At 33.6% G+C, this 17442-nt stretch overlaps 1 protein-coding gene across 3 annotated transcripts; it reads right to left on the reverse strand.

Moving 5' to 3' along the window:
- Positions 1-2026: 2026 nt before the first annotated feature.
- On the reverse strand, positions 2027-16746 carry LOC105207884 (aquaporin AQPcic). Of its 3 annotated transcripts, none has more exons than XM_011177548.3 (5): positions 16504-16746; positions 8950-9137; positions 7751-7894; positions 4845-5303; positions 2027-3385 (listed from the first exon to the last, which is right to left on the reverse strand). In XM_011177548.3, exons 1-5 carry the CDS (start codon positions 16526-16528, stop codon positions 3377-3379), a joined length of 825 nt encoding a protein of 274 aa, XP_011175850.1. In that variant the 5' UTR covers positions 16529-16746; the 3' UTR covers positions 2027-3376. The 3 variants fall into 3 exon arrangements, with proteins under 3 accessions (XP_011175850.1, XP_011175849.1, XP_039302924.1); XM_011177547.3 differs by lacking the exon at positions 16504-16746 and adding an exon at positions 9418-10700; XM_039446990.1 differs by lacking the exons at positions 2027-3385; positions 16504-16746 and adding exons at positions 3392-4370; positions 9418-10753.
- Between the last annotated feature and the right edge of the window lie 696 nt (positions 16747-17442).

Raw genomic sequence — 17442 nt, forward strand, 5'->3', positions numbered from 1 at the left:
TTTGCGCCCAAATCAATTTCTTCAACAGGAATTCTGCGCCCCGATGCTCCCTTTTTTTTTTTTAATCGAGACATTCGTCGCGGCCTCGCGTTGACCCAGTGCAGTTCTCTCATAAAAAGAGAAGTGAGAGAAGTAAACGCAAAGGGATCTAATTATAACAAAAGATATATTTTGTATCTTATTACATTTATTTGTATTTTTAATGTTGTTACCTTTTGAAAGAGTAGCAAAGAATCGCGTGTACAAGGATGGAAAGGAAATGAATAATATACGTAACGGACTCGCATACATATGTTGCGAAATATTTAGAGAGCTGTTTTTACGTATCTATTAAGGTACATGAAATTACACGGCTGGTAATGGCTTATTGTGATAATAAAAACAGACGGTGTAATATATTACTGCGGGAAGAACAAAAGTACTGTGAACATTCCCCATTGTTGTTCCCATTTCCACGGCACACACGCCGCAATATGTCATAGTCAAAGCCCCGGTATTAATGATCACACACGTACTCAGAGACAATTACACGTGATTTGTTAGGCGACTATAATTTAAACGGCACTACGAATGATACTACAAATATTTCGCGCGTACAAATGGTTCTGCAATCGATGGCCGATTAACGCGTAACGATTAAAGCGCACCGTGATGACGCCGCCGGTCTTTGTCATATAGTTTTTCGTCATTCCGGATAAATTGATGAAGTGTTTGCATCCCGATGCGATCGCAGGCAGCGTAGATCGCGAAAACGAGTTGCAAAATTCTGTCGGTGCAGACGGCCTGCGGCAAAGAGAAAAATCAAAAAGTTACACTTTTTTACGCGCACGTCATATTTTTTCGATGACACTCGTTCAATCCTTCTCGATCAAAGTTATTATTTTTATTTATATTTTTATTTATTGCACTACAACCGTAAAACTCAATCAAAATGCATATAGAAGATTATTAGCAATCTTTTTTTTTTAAATGTATTATAACAGTGAGATGCGAAATAAAACTGCGTACTTATGTTGACAGAAAGTTTTGTTTTGTCCTAGATAAAACTAAAAAAAATTATATGAAATACAAAAAAGGCAAATATTAATTTTTATAGGAAGTACGTAGGAATTTTATTATAATGTCTGTCTTATAATAGATATCACTTAAAATATTAATATACATATTATATTTTTTTGAGCCATTATCAAATAAAAAGTATCGCAATGATTAAGCTTCAATTGTTTTTAAAAACATTGATCGAAATGTGAAAGGTCATTGAACGAGTGAAAAAAGTTAGATACAAACGATAACAAACGATAGTTTATTCAAAGAAAAATAATAAAATTCTCTAGATGAAATGTTTTGACTGTACTAAAGTCCTTTTCAGTTAATTGTCGTTAAACTAACATTGAACATATTTAGAATCAGAACTATAAATAATTTTTCACAGAAATTTTTTTGGAACAGAAAAAATTTTTTTATAATAGGTCGCCACAATAGCAAATAAAATCAAGATAAAAATAAAATACAGTAACCAAATATTAGAATATAAAAAGATCTAGTTTTGTCAAAATAATGAAATATGATCCTCCTCGTAGCATCTGCACGCTAATCTTATCGTATATAGGTCAGAAACCTTTATTTTTCTTCCACATCTGAATTTTTTTTTTTCCATGGAAAACGATTTTTTTACGAATCAAACAAAATAATTTAGATCTTGTGGAATGCTTTTTTTGTCTTTAATTCTTTTTAAATAAAAAAAATAACAAAAGAATGATGGCTGGCCACTAAACGGTGAATAGAAATCGCAGAATATGAAATTACTATATAAGAGTCAAATAATAAAAAATTTCAAATAATAAAAATATTTCTCTAAATAGATCAATGTAATTCATTATCAAATACTTGTTACAAGAGATGTTATTTCAAATTCTTCCATGATATTCTTAAATCGTTCTTCTCTTTGCAGTCATGCGAGTAGGCCATAAAATTTACAAGAGGTAAAAGGTGGTATGTGTCCGGGCAAATAATTAATGAGACTCTGTTATAGTTACACGTATATTTGTGCGTCTCTTGATAAAATACATAAATAGTGCATTGTTGGAATACGGAAACTATCGCTCCGTCGAAAGCCGCTGTATCAGCAGGAAAGGATCCTTTTCCCGGAGTACGAAACGCTTTTCCCGCCATAGCAATAGCTCCGGGCGAATACATATATACGCGTAACTATAGAAATAACGAATGTGTGTGTGTGTGTATCCATGTAACAAAAATAGGTACGTAAAAAGTCATCGGTTGGCCCGTTCGCTGCCCGGGGATCGACATTTCCGCTTCCGGCGGACCAAACGACTAACAAACGCAAATACAAAATAGTCTGCTCTGCCTAATTGAGCGAATAACGTGGAAACGATTCGTCAGGCGATATCGCATAAAAGTATTGTAACACGTAAATGGATTACGTAACTATATTGAACCGTGCGGCAGGCGTACGAGTCAAAGAGAACAAAAATATGGCGCAAGGCTGGTTTTTATATTACAGATAATTTTATTTCATGTTCGTTATCAAATTGATTTTAACAAAAATTAAAATGTTAATTGCGCACGCGCGTATGACTAGGTACACTTTTCAAATTTATTTATTCGCTAACATATCGTATATATACACGCAATAAGCTCTTCTTAGTTTGATTCGAGACATTAATAGCAAACGAATGTACACTATCTTACAGAGAGAAAGTAGCAAAATAACGGCTTAACTCGGAATTAATTTCGCATTTTGTATTAATTGACATTTGATTTGTTTGCGATTACGAGGGCACTGTGTCAAGATGCTTTCACGCATCACATAAAAGTCTCGTTGGGACGGTCTAAATCCCTAAATAAATAGGCAGACATTACGCTACACTCAGACCCGATGAAATTCGAGCTATATGTCAACACCTGATGGATCGCATTCAAATTTTAATTCACTCAATTTTTAAACCGGATCATCGAAGGCGATGATTCGTAACGATTCGCGTTTCTAGAGTTTCTAAGAAACGGCGTGACTTGCTGTTTGATTGTCCATATGTACACGTTATATATGTACACGTGATGACTGCTGCGTCAGGTTTACGTTGACGACTAACGCGTACCATTCGGCCGTCGAATTGAGACGGTTGTCTCTCCCGTGTATTCTGGGGATTGCGAGTATATCCTGGTTGAGCTTCGGGAGTTCCCCCGCGATCCTGGCCATCTGGACTCGCTATTGAATCGCCCATGCATTCTAAAACACGTATCTTACCTATCCCCCGAAAGTCCGGTAGGTTTTCCTCGCGTTGAGAGAAAGCGCAGATTGAGTTTTACCTCCTTTACCGTCCATTACTTCGTCGGTCGTGCCCGTCTCGCCGCCAAATTAGGATTGCTGAAAGGCAAATGCCGGAGAAATGTCAAGTTAATTTTTGGAGCGTCATTTCGGATCGGGGTCGAGCCGAAAACCGCAAATTGAATTGCGGAAATATTCCGCGCACAATATCACGGGAAAATGAGGCTGTTTGGGGATCGCTAATAATCACGGATTGACTGTATAATATTATAGCTATTGACTGTGCTGCGGTTAATAAATAGCGGCTTCGCAAATAATATTCACCGAGCGTAATCTACCGTGCTTTAATTAAAACGAATGGAAAGAGCTCTTTTAGCTGCTGAAAGTTTCTAATTAAAATTAAAACGTTTTCTAGCTAACGTCAGTTGTAATGAAATTGCATAAAATTAATTTTCTCGAGATTGGAAAGTCTTCGCTTATGTATAAGAACCAAAGGAACATTTCTCGCCGTAACGTTTCTTGGTAACGGATGTAGCTTTGGATGACGGTGCGAAGGAACAAGAGACGCGAATTCACACGCGGACCAAAGGATCGTCTTCACAATTTCGCACTGTGCTCGTCGTAATATTCAAAGCACTTTTACGTCCCGAAACAGGGGCGTCTTTGTTCGAACGGTTGTAAGCTGAACGCGGCAGATAAAATCGCGGTCCTCGATCACGGTGAAATAAGAAGATATGTAAGAATAAAATACAATATCATCGGGACGAGCGGCTTCTTTCCTTATCCACTTTAGAGCTTGCGCATCGACGATCGGGTAAACCGACGACGTTAAATCCAGCTCTCCGGTAACGTTCCGTAAAACCAGTTTTACTGAACTTCCTTGCCCACCTAGCGATTTATCGTCGACCTTTATGGCCAGCCCTTACAAGATAATCCGCATCATGCGAAAAGTCTTGATGCATGGTAGACACGGAGTTTACATGATAAAGCCACGTGAGCCTCGTTTCTCCCGTATTTTAAGGGGTCGTTTAAAGTCGCACGAAAATGGCCGTTAATTTCGCCGAAACGTCGTTCGCAAGAATTACTGCTGAAACGGAAGATGGGGTTTCGGTTACGCGCGAGATACGCACGCCTTTTGTATCGTGTAGTATAGTTTAGAGCATGTGAAACGGGTTCCGCGTCGCTTAATTCCTTATATAGTGACAAAAACTGTACTAGTCGAAATAAGTGTTCCGAATATTTCATATTACGCGTGAAAACCGCCAGTTTAATAAATGAAAGATTTCTCTGTCACATAAAACAATAAATATTACATTTGAAGATTCCATGAAGCGTTCTTTGGTTTTTATGTGCAAAGATTTTCTCATTCTGGGAAAGTTAATTACATACAATGACTATTCAACTTATTAACTTACATTTATTTAAATCTTTTACTCTTTGCTTTTTTTATGGATATTATTACTTCACGAGTCAAGTGTTTCATAGTCAAAGACAGTGGGAACTGGTAAGTCACATGTCATAAACTCTCCTTGTAATCGTACTATTCGTTTTGCCTCACCTCCGTTTTGTGGATCTCCACGCTGTTAAGCGCGACAGCTTCGGGTATGGGCTCCTCTTCCTCGACTTTGTCGCGAACGCCGAAAATAGTTTTGTACATTAACGAGGCAATCAAGGATCCACCGATCGGGCCAACCCAATAGACCCAGTGATGCGTCCACTGGTTGTTCCATATTGCCGGTGCGAATGACCTCGCGGGGTTCATGCTGCAGCCAGTGTAGGGCCCGGCCGTGGTCGCTAACACGGCCACCGTAAGGCCGAATTTAATCGGCACCGAGTCCGAATTCTTTTCGTTTCTCGCATCCCAAACGGAACACACCACAAATATCAGAATAGCGGTCGCGATGCCCTCGACGACCATGCCCTGAATCGCGGACAGGTCTCTGTGTAGATCGGTTACACAAAACATATTGGTTTGATTGACTGTGCCGGCCGTCAGATTATCCTTTGGCGTCACTATCTATAACGAAAATGATGGTAACGATTACTTTAGATGGGGTAACACTTCTTTCTCGAAGAAAATTGAAATTAATTGTCGCGTTGTTTTTTCTTATCTTATATCTTACATATTGTATAACACTAATGAATATAAATTCTACATAAAATGGAAATAAAACAGGAGTTTATTAAATGTACATAATAAGTAAAACAAACTCTGTGTAATAATAATGGATATTACTTTTATTTATCATATTGCAATCGTATAAAGGAAATAATACTTTTATAAAAGCATATTAATTACTATTTTATATCAGTTAAAAGCATTTATTGTTTATAAAAAGAAATAGTTTGATATAAAAATTTTGAATGTATTGTAATATTTCTTAGGTATTTTATAAAATTTTATTACAAATTATAATTGAAGATGATTGTTACTATAATTGAAGATGATTGTTACGAAATCGATAAAAAGCAGGATGATTTTGAGAAGCATGAAATATATCTGAAGTATAATACTATTTATGCAATATTCTTTTGCTTTATCTTTCTGAAACGCTTTTGTACTTGTCTGCTATCAGAATTGTTAGATGCCTATTATATCTCATTATTTCTATAATAGACCCACACAATAGTTTTCCACAATTATTAAAGTCTAAGGAATAATAATAAGATATTTTTTAATAATAAGAGAAGAATTCTTTCTTTCGACTGCCACACAGATATTTTGCTGCGAGAAATATCGTGGCTTTTTTGTGATAACACAACAGCTTTAATTATTAACTGAATAACTCGTGTACTGATTAAACGTGATTAAACAAATCGCCTTAATCCGTGTTTTGTTAAGCATTGATACGAGCTAATCGGGAATATTTCCGATTAATTTTTATCTCATTGTGTAACTCTATAAACATCATCGGCGTATCTACCTCGCTTAGTAATCATTTTCCATTCATTCGGATACTACCGAGCAAAATGCTAGTTGGATATTGCAAATAAAAATTTACATTCCATGCCATTTATACATGTATGTCGTTCCGTCAATGTTTTGCTTAAATTACGACAGTGGATACGCCGAAGGTCATCAGATTTGTCAATACAGCCAGAAAATATCTTTATATATAGATTTCTATATTTGAACGCGACAACTTCAATCTCTTAGTTATTTCACAATAGACGCTTTATCATATCGCATTTAGGAGAGAGTTGCTGAATGCATACCGGTTGCCTAAATCTCATTAATATTTTATATTTTTGCTTAATACAATTAAGCAAAATTTAGTAACAACTTAATTGCTTAATATTTAAGCAATATTTAGTAACAACAAAATGAAGTAAATGATAAATGAGTGATATAGAAATTAAACATTTTATTGTTTTGTGCGTGTTAATAACACTTTAAAGAATCTGGAACAATTAATGTTAACTTTTTAACAAATTAATTATTTAATATTATTTAATAATTTATTTGATAATAATGCAATTTTATAACTTCTATATTTTCATAAAAGATTTATTGCAATTTAGAGTATTTTATATTTATTGCATAAACGTATTTGCAATTATTACAGATTATAAATTAATGTTTTTATAAAATTTATTAAGTTTCTTAAATCACATTACTACAAGTTTTATTACAATAAATAATATTAATGTAAGACTGCTAAACAATAATAGTAAAACAAATAATTGATATGAATGCAAATATGTCAATTGCAAAAATAAATTAAGTCAGTTTTATTTTGACATAACTTTCTTTTTCTTATTATTATTTATTAATTATTAGATAACCATAGTTTGATCTTTTTCTTTGATAAATTATTAATAAACCAAGTAATCTCGTTAATGAATCTTTATATTTTTAATTATTTTAATTCATAAATTTGATACATTTTCAAAAGCAGTTTAGACAATTAAAAGACCGGTTGTTTAAATTGTACCTTTTGCATAATGTTGATAAAACGTTTATAATAAATTAATTTGTTATTAGAGATAAATCAAATATTGTTATAACATTACCTGAAACAAGCTACAATTTTCAGTTTGATAACTCCAATTTGATAACTCTTTTATTATTTTTATTTGTAAATAAAAATATAAATTTTGCTTGAAAATTTCGAAAAAATGTTTATGATTTTAAATAATTAAATTATTTAAAAAAGATACAAAATAAATGCTCTTTTTTATGTACCATAATTTTTATTATTAATATCTGAATATTTTACAATGCTACGAACTTTAATGCATAAAGGTTCCCTAAAGAAAATATAATTTTAAAGTCATGACACATAATTACAGATTTCTCCTGTACGTAAATTTTCCCATTTCTAAATTTATCTTCGATAAATCACGATTTTATTCAGTTATAATACTTGTGGCAATTATGCAGATCAATATATATTTTTTTATCTACATGTAATTAATTGTAATTAATTCAGCGAAAGAATAATTAGATTTTCTTATACCGACCTTCAGCATACCGTATCCCAGAATGCCACCTATTATCTGCGACACAAAGTAAACTAAAGCCTCGGAAATGGTTTTTTTCCCAAGAATGACAGCTCCAGCGGTGATGGCTGGATTAATGTGAGCTTGACTGATGTGGCCGATGCACTGAAAACACAAAATCAGAGAAAATTTTTAATCGTCGGTGCGTCAACTCCAACATTATGCTTCAGCAAGATGCGCCAATAAAATTCAAATTACGATGCAGATGCAAAATTACGAGATGAATAAATGCTAATGAAATGACTCTGTATAGATGAGAAATTCGCGCGATTTGCACAGTATGATTTCCTCACTTTTTTTGCCATAACCTTGACTCTTTTGAACGCGAGCGAAAGGCGGCGTGTAAATGCTAATACAGACGATACAACGTATCTTTGGTGTGCAATATTACATTTCATGATATGTAATAACACCTTAAATAAATCGACTGTAGTTTCAATGAAAAATGTAAACGCGAAATTAATTTTGAGTTTAATCTTCGTTGTTACAGATATGGAAAAATACACCGCACGCCAATCATCGTTTTTCAATTACCGCGGATAAACTGCAGAAATAAATAGAAATGCGTAGCTTCTCTCTGATACATGGAATTCACCGAAATTATACCGTTTTGAATTAATTCAAGCAGCCAATGTTATTTAATCATGGAAATCATGCTGTGAATGGCGTTGCCATGTATAATTGTTATTGCCGTTATTATTGTTTATTTAACATTAAGCTTCTCTCACTTTCCGCATGAAAGATTACAATGTTATAATATGATGGAATAGATGTGCAATCTTATTACAATAACGCGATATGATACAATGGTAATATAATAAATGTCAATCTTAATATAATTGCAGTGCCATAATGAAATTCGTAGCACAATTACAATTATACTTCTATTATTTGTTATTACTTGCCATACTACAATAATACAAATAATTAGAATAATTGTTGTGCTACAAATTTCACTGTGCTACTGTAATTACATTAAGGTATTGACGTGATAATTCTGGAAAGAAATATCATAGAAAACGGTATGTATAACACGACGATAGAAGATTATGAAAAACGTGTTGTAGATGTAAGTCGTAATATTTGTTTTTCGAAATGCAATTTTAGAAAGGAAGTAATAGTGGTAAATAATTGTTGAAGTTTCAAGATTACCCACTGACCTGAATCACAACCATAACCGCGAAACCAAATGTTAGCGTTATCTGTAGGTGAGGAGGCACGACGTCGAGACCGGCAATACAACCCATACATCCCAGAAACACTAGCATGCCTGTCCCGATCAGCTCCGCCAATCCGGCGATGAGTGTACTCTTCATGGTGCTTTCTTCATGCACCCACTTTTTTATTCCTGCAAAACATTTTTTTATTTAAAAAAAAAATTATTACAAATATAACGTACTTTTTTCTCAGTTTAACTGTAAAATTAAATGTGATAGTCCGAGTGATGAATCCCAACCGAAGGATCATAGTAAGGAGAAAGGAACAAATGCAACGTTGCATATGGTTGCATTTGTCCCTCCCGAATTGCCGCCTTTTACAATAAATGTGTCTTAATTATCTCGAGCCGTCGTCACTGACTTCACAGTACGATAAAATCAAACATTTCTTAACGCAATTGCGTCACTTGCCTCTCGTCTTACGACGATTTCGCCACATTTTCTACACCGTTTTGACGCGCGGACGAACACGCACAACTCGCGACTACTAACGGAGTAACTTTCACGCAAGATACCGGCTTGGTATCGCCGCTCGAACAAGGTCGACGCACGCGACATCGCGATGCACGTCGATACGTTGCCTGCGAATGGATTGTCAGTCGAAGAAAAAACAAAGCTCATTTTACATTATATGAACGTTGCTCACCGAACGGAAGTGAGAGATAATTAAGTCTGCTGATTATATTAGTCACACGCCACTAAATTTGCTTTAAATAACGTTGGATTGTTCGAGAAACTTAATCTGACTGTGTTATTAAAGAAATGTTTCAGGTAATGTGTTGTAGAAGTACACACTATGTACCTTCTGTAGGTTTCTACTTTCCGTAAATGTTGAAATGCCATATAGTTAGTGTGGTTTATTTTGAGTACGGAGTTCATAAATTGAAATACTTAAATAAATAAATAAGGAGATAAACGACCAAATGACGAGCACAAGATGTTTACTTGTATAAATTATTTTGTTGTCAATTTAAATTAAAACGAATTGAAATATTTCGGTTTCACTTAACCTTCTTCAGTGCTTATGATAAATAATAAAATGTCGTTTTGTGAACGTTTTTTAACAGTCAAGGATAATATAAAATTCTTGTTATAGGACATCATCATTTTTGCACTCAATTAATTTTGCATTTTGTAATTTTTCTATCATTATTCTATTCTATTTTAATTTTGAGACACGCGTATATAAAATCGCTTTTTTTTATTTTAAATGATTATGTCTCTTTAGAAGAAATTTGCTAGTAATGCAGAAAAAATGAGAGTGTAAAACGGTCTCTCTCTATCTCTTTTTTTTTAAGATAAAGAAATATGCCCTCTTTTTTATCGCAGGTTATATATGCGTCACGATAAAAAATTGTGAGTGCGTTTGCATAGTTCATGTTGAGGCGTTGTTATAATTTATGGTAAACTTTGCCACGATGATATATTGTGCTTAACATTGCTACGTATTCACAATCAGACGTGTGTGTACCTGCGTCTTGGTCTTTCAATATTGACCTTCTTTTCGCATTTTCTCTCTTTCTAAGTCAATTTGATAAAAGGAATGTAAATTACTCTAATTCCTACGAATTCTGCTGTTCAATTATGTTAAGCAATAATCATCGAGCAAACATTAGCATCTGAACGGAAGTATTTTAAGCATTATAAGTGCATAATTGAGCATATAATTACATCATACGGAACATCATTGAAATGAATAATATAAAATTTTTCACAAGATAAATGTGAATATTATAATTACTTTTATTTGTGAAAATACGAAATTTAATTAATCAGTTATTTTAAATGCAAATAATTGGTTGTCTGTAAGTCTGTTGTTAATAGTTACAAATAAAGTATCTAAATTATAATAATATTGAATAATAATATTGAAAAGAATGTCAAAAATATTTCTTGTGCAAACGCTTAAATGTCAGTTTTATTAAACACTCGGGCGATAGATATATCGCATTGAATAATATTTGAAAATATTTGAAATGTACGCCGAAAACTGTATTATTTGTTCATGTTTTTTGAAAATGTTTTTCTCAGTCGAAATCAAATCTTTTAGAATTAATCTTTTTAAAGAGCGTATGGTGGACATATAAACTATTCCACAAAAAGCAAACCTTTAAATATAAAGTATAAGCAGGCATATCAATTTTTTAGTTTATTTACTATTAAAAAAAATATTCTATTTATTCACACGCTTTTGCTTACATTTTTCGATCTTTCCTAACAAAAGAACAAAAAGCAAATAATGCTTTTTGTAAATAATTATTTAATCTGTATTGTATATAGACAGTATTAAGATGCTTTTTGTAAACGTTCAATTAAAAATTCTTATTTATGATACCATTTTTTCCAACACCGGTTACACAAATCAATGATAAAATATTTGAATGTTATCTCCGATATTGTGCAAGACAGGAAAGAATTTTGCAGTTGACAACTGCACTTTCAGGACCTGTCGATAATACTTATCCCGTGATAGTGAGCAGATATCGCGTGATAAGGGCAGACAAATGTATTTTTACGGGAAAACGGTAGCTTTATGCATTTAAAATTGAGCATTAACGTTATCCATTCGAAGTGTTCTTCGCCCGTCTGTGATGTACATGATGCAATGTAATTTTATATATCACGCAGATATGTACACGTAACCAATTGTTTACGACTTGTGCGTTCTCACTAATCTTCGGTTATTTCATATTTCCACGAAGTTCTCTTTATCGACATAAGATTATTCAATTGTTCGATTTTCCATGCTTGAAGCAGAGACGCAATCACATTTCCATTCCGCTTTATTTAACTTATCACCGACAGATTCGATACGCGAGTTCTTGCATAAATGCAAAACATTGTAGAGACTGTTGAGGAAACATATTTAGATATTCATAACTCTTGTAATATTTCTTATTTGCATTAGAATAAGATCGCTAATAAATTTCAATTTCAAATTATGCTCGGTAATTGTTATAGTAGATAAATGATCAGGTAGTTTTCCGCGACAATCTTTTTCTTTATCTTAAGTGAAATCATAGTTTGTAATTATGCACCTGACGCACACAACGCGCGCTTTAGTCGGAAGCAATCATTACAATTACGTAATAATCATCATTCGTTGCATATTACGTTAATAAATCAAGTTCCGGGTTGATCGTTAGTATCGACGTCATGAAACTCGTCCAAAGAAGATGGATGCATTGTAACGGGGGTGCGCAAGAAGAAGCCGTAACTTCTTCTGCCGCGAGACATTGTTGCACCCCTAATCGCCACTCAACGAACAACCGCGCGCGCGTCCACGCTAACGAAGCTTTAATCCACGAGTTACATACAATCGGCTAATATCGCGGGAGCTCCGCCAAGAGATTACGCGGCAATTAGCCGATATAATCTGCCTATTAGACCGATAAATGCGCGAGCGTAAGTCAAACGTTAGCTGACGCAAATTGACTAATGATCCGTGGCATCGTGCGTACGCATGCATCGTACGTGTATACATGCGATACACAAATTGACATAATTTTTGTTCGTTTGCCTCAAGGCCGCGAGAATCGATTTATACCCGTTTATCAAATAATTGCGTTTAAATGAGCCGGTCTTTTCGTCGTTTGACGTTCAAAAATATTCTTCCTTGACTTTTTACAGGCTTTGCACGTAGAGCTGCTCATACATATTATTTTCGAAAATGATCTTTAAATGTGAATTGAAAATATATCATTCTGAATATAATGCAACAATAACTATTGTAATTTTAGTTATGATACTCATTATTTTCTCAGTAGAGATAACATATTCGAGAAGAAGATTGTTTTTTTATGTCAAGAATGATGTAATTTTTAGTGAATTTAATTTATACGATTGATTTATATATATTTTAAATGGCGACGTCTTGTATATTTATAATAATTGTTTGTAATTTATCTTGTAAATTTATTTTACCTAATTAGCATAATGTTTTATTATCGCTCTTTTCAGTGTGTGTGTATGTGTATGTGATGATAAAACATTTAATTTATAAACATTAAAGAATTGACGTCACCGCTTTACAACAACACCGGCTTTTAAAGGTTTAAAGTAGCATTGTGCAACTGATATGCACATTTAAGCAATCTGTACTAGAGGATTATGTTATCTGTTAATCCTCGGTGATAAACAAGTTTTTTTATATCTGACGGAGGAAAAAGATATACTTTATTAAGAAATTCCTCTGATTAATTCGATAATATTAGATCTCGTTATAATTGAATCATTATTAATATACAGATCCTATTTTCAACTTGGCATATTATCTAACTTGAAGCCTCTAATTTGAAGCCTGTTTTTCCCGTTTCCGATTGGTTGTAAATTTGTTAATTTAATAATTTTTAATTGTTTAATTAATATAAATATTTATTAAATTTCTAAAAGAATTACTGCTATGTTTTAATTCCATTAAACAAAAGAAATATTAAATTAAACCCACATCTCAGAATTATAAAAAGAAATATTTGTTTTGCAAATTTTTCTATTATTATTTATTTATTTCTTTTTTTTATTGTTCACAATCTGCTCTACATAGTACATATTTTATTGCGATAGCTTAGCCTTTATTTCAAACGACTGAAATAATTTGAGTTCAGAAATGAGTTTCTCATTCTCGCTAATTAACAACTGCAAAATTAATGTCCATACGATTCTCATTTCACTTGTATCAGTATTGATAAATAAAGTTGCACAACGACGCGTCGCGTATTGGAAAATATCGCGTAAGAATTTTTTTTTCCTGCCTAAATATAATTCATGCGCGCTTCTTAATTATCGATCAGCACTTACTTAGCAGAATTGAGATAACCGCGGAGCAATCCTGTAATTTGTATGTATCGCGATATCGGGAGTGGGTTTATTTCCACACTAGTATGATAAAGGCCAATAGCACGATGAGTTATCCAGTAGCGCGACGAGTCGAAAGTCTAATCTCACGCCGACCGTTGAATAAATATTCTTGCTGAATGATCTTTCGCCGTTGAAATACGTTGGGTAAATACGCACACAAAGTAATCTCTGTAAATAACGATGTCCGATGTTGATGGAATCTTAGTCCTTTATTACGGAGTAATAGAATGAAGTAAGCAAAAAATTCCGTTCATGCTAGAGTATCTTATCTATTGTACGATATAATTTAATATGATTTTTACGAGTTTATTTTATCTGCCAAAAATTCTTGCGCTATTTCGTAAGTGCTGCTAATATTGAACGAAATCTTTTGTACAAACGCGATATCGGCATTACGTCATGATGATAAAATGGAAGGCCTTCTGCGGTAATAAAGAAAGGAATAAAAGAATTTTATATAATATATCTTGGTGAATTTTAAAATAAATATATAATGAACTTTTTATTCGCTGTTGAAAAATAAACTAAGTGAAATACGTTTATCATGTACTTTTAATAACATTATTACAATTTTCTCACATTTACTACTTATTCAGCAATTAATAGCACGAGATTTCGTAATAAGAATCGATTGCAGGAATCCTGTCAATCATTTTGACAGACAGTTATCTGTAATTTTGCTGCGTATTTACAAAGATTTTATCGCACGCGTTTCTTATATGTATATATTTCTTATTGTATGGATGTAAAGATGGAAGTAAAGATGTATTTCGGTTTCCGTCATAAATATTTCATGCAGTGAGGCGCGTACACACACATACACACAGCAAAATGCAAAAAATTATATCTTGAAGTATAATAGTCAAGAAAAGTACATCTGTCGCGTAAGCGTTCTGTTCGAACCAAACGATCGCTTACAGTCGTCGATAAAAATAGTACTTCAACCGAAACCAGAACAGAACAACAAGAAACTCTTGAAATTATATGTCGCTCAGACCTCAGAAAAAAGTTTTCGTAGATTCGACATACGGAAATTTCAGAAAGACAAAATTAACGCGCAGTATTCTTTGCAAAATATCTTTATGAATATTTTTCTCGTTGTACTGAGAGTGCAATTATAAAAATACTTATTGATAGATGAAATAAATTGGAATTTAATATTATATAAGAGCAAAAAAGAAACGACCATGAACGAAACTTAAAAATAGTTTCTCCACGCATTATGATAGTCCAATGAAAATGCGATAACAATTCAAGTACTATTCAAATTAAAACTTGCTTCGATGTTTGCACAAGACCTTTCGATTCGTTTAAGACTAATCAACATCTGTCACACGTCTTCGTCAATGTCACATAGTTGCATGAAGGAGAACATTGTCGTAATAAGCTCTTGTTCGCAATAATCCGAGATTACCATATGTGTTGCATCACAAATTATATATGTAACATATCGCGTGTACGACATCAATTATGTTAATGGCAAAAGTGTTCATATTCAAACTGTGCGTGGGATTGTTCAAAACGTTAGAGTGGACTGAAAAGCAGAAAATTTTCTGCGTATCGTAATAGTGCGAAAAAAATTGCTATTTATGAAAGACAAATTTGGAGCAAAGAGAAATTTTTAAATCAATCAATATCTCCCACTCGCGCATCGCGTTCAAAATTTTGAAAATCGTGTCCGTATTTTTAATTTCTGCCAACTCTTTTAGTGATCCTTTCAATGCTGAAATAATTTTTATACACGACAAAAAATTTATTTAACATTCTATAATCGATTCAGCGCTCACTATGCGAAGATAGTTCTGCAAGTTTCACTCATCCTGTCTAACCAACTAATCACAAAATGTTATTAAAGTTAGTAATGTAGAGCAATCTTGCGTATTAAATTCAGATTTGGTATCGAAATTATATTCAGCATAGGAGATTGCGATTTTAATGTCGATATAACGAAGCCATACCTACTGTCCAATTCACACCCCATGACGCCTTTGTAATTAATTTACCGCATCTTTCGACAGCTTGCGTGTGACACGGAATTTTCAGACACTCCCAATATGATACACATTTAGATACAATAAATGATTCAATACTTCGAGACGAAATGTGTTGCAGTCAGATCAAGTTACATCACCACCGTTACCGCAGTATATTTGATCTCAAAGTATTGAACCATTTATTGTGTTTAAATGCATACCAGATCGGACGAGTGTGCGAAAATTCTGTGTCACACGCAAGTTGTCGAAAGATGTTGAAAGTAAAGACTATTCCCGTACCTCGGCTAAGGTCGTTGGTCCGGTGTTACAGAATTACTTGTTCAAGAACGACAACATTGCCGTCACTTCTATCGATAATTGTGAAATATCAAAACACATAAAAGCAAATCCATTCACACGCGATCTAGATTCATTCTGAAATGACACATAATAGCTTTATTTAGTTTTCATTCTATTTTATGACTCGACCCCAAATTGTTTGCAATATTTCATTCGCTCGTCCATAAATATATAGTCGAATTTGTTTTCTATTAAATGAACGGCAAACCCTGTTAATTACGTCTCCTAATTGTCGTCACGAAGCAAAAATATTTCTACACTCGAAAATTACCTTCGAACGAAAACGATTCTAACGAAAATATCTTACCTGCACGGAAATCGCTCGCCGGCATGACGGAGCGTCTTTGACCTAAGAATCACAACACTATTAACACAAATGTTCAAGACTTTCAATGATCTTTAGCGACGGAGGGAAAGACAAAGACGAGACACCCGTGCACTTCGTGAGTCAGCCCTCTTGTGAACGGAGAACGATCGTAACTCCGTTCGTATCGCGGAGAACACGCGTGGCGTCTCTTTCCACGATGTAATGAAGTGACTATATGCACGGACTCCCTACTTCGGCCGTTACTCGCGTGTATGTAAAATCAGGCGGAAACACTAATTTCAGAAAAGCGAGCTCTCGTGGGGAGAAATATTGACGTTACTGTTCGTATCACGTGCTGAAGTTTGTATTAGAACGAAACATAAGACGCGGGCCATTCGTTTCAGGTACATGATAAATTGTACTGTAATATTTTTAAAAACATATATTTTCCATTAATATAGATATTTTAAATTGTATAGATTTTTAGTAGTATAATGGATTCAAATTTTCCATTTCGGTTATCCGATATTTGCAATGAGCGCCGTATTTTTTTTTACTAATTTGTTATTAGATTTTTTTTAAAGACAACGAATAAAATTACACAATTAATTATATTGTTAACTACTCCTTGATATTTAAATTATTAATACATTCAGTGACAGTTTTCCTCGATATGATAATAAATACAATGAGAACGCTAATCAACATCGTGGGAAAAAAAACAATTAAAGAATTAATTCAGCTTTAAATCATTCTTAAAATTAGACTTTAACGTATACTGCGTTGATTTGGATTCTGCGATGAGCATTAATCGATACCACTGACTAACAACCGAGACTGAGAAATTTTTTATACCACGAACAATAGTAGGAAGTGATTTTCTATGCCGCTAAGCTTCCAATCTTTATCGTGGTTTATGATACCAATGAAAAATCATTT

The sequence above is a fragment of the Solenopsis invicta genome, chromosome 3 (genome assembly GCF_016802725.1).
Source record: "Solenopsis invicta isolate M01_SB chromosome 3, UNIL_Sinv_3.0, whole genome shotgun sequence".
Lineage (NCBI taxonomy): Eukaryota > Metazoa > Arthropoda > Insecta > Hymenoptera > Formicidae > Solenopsis > Solenopsis invicta.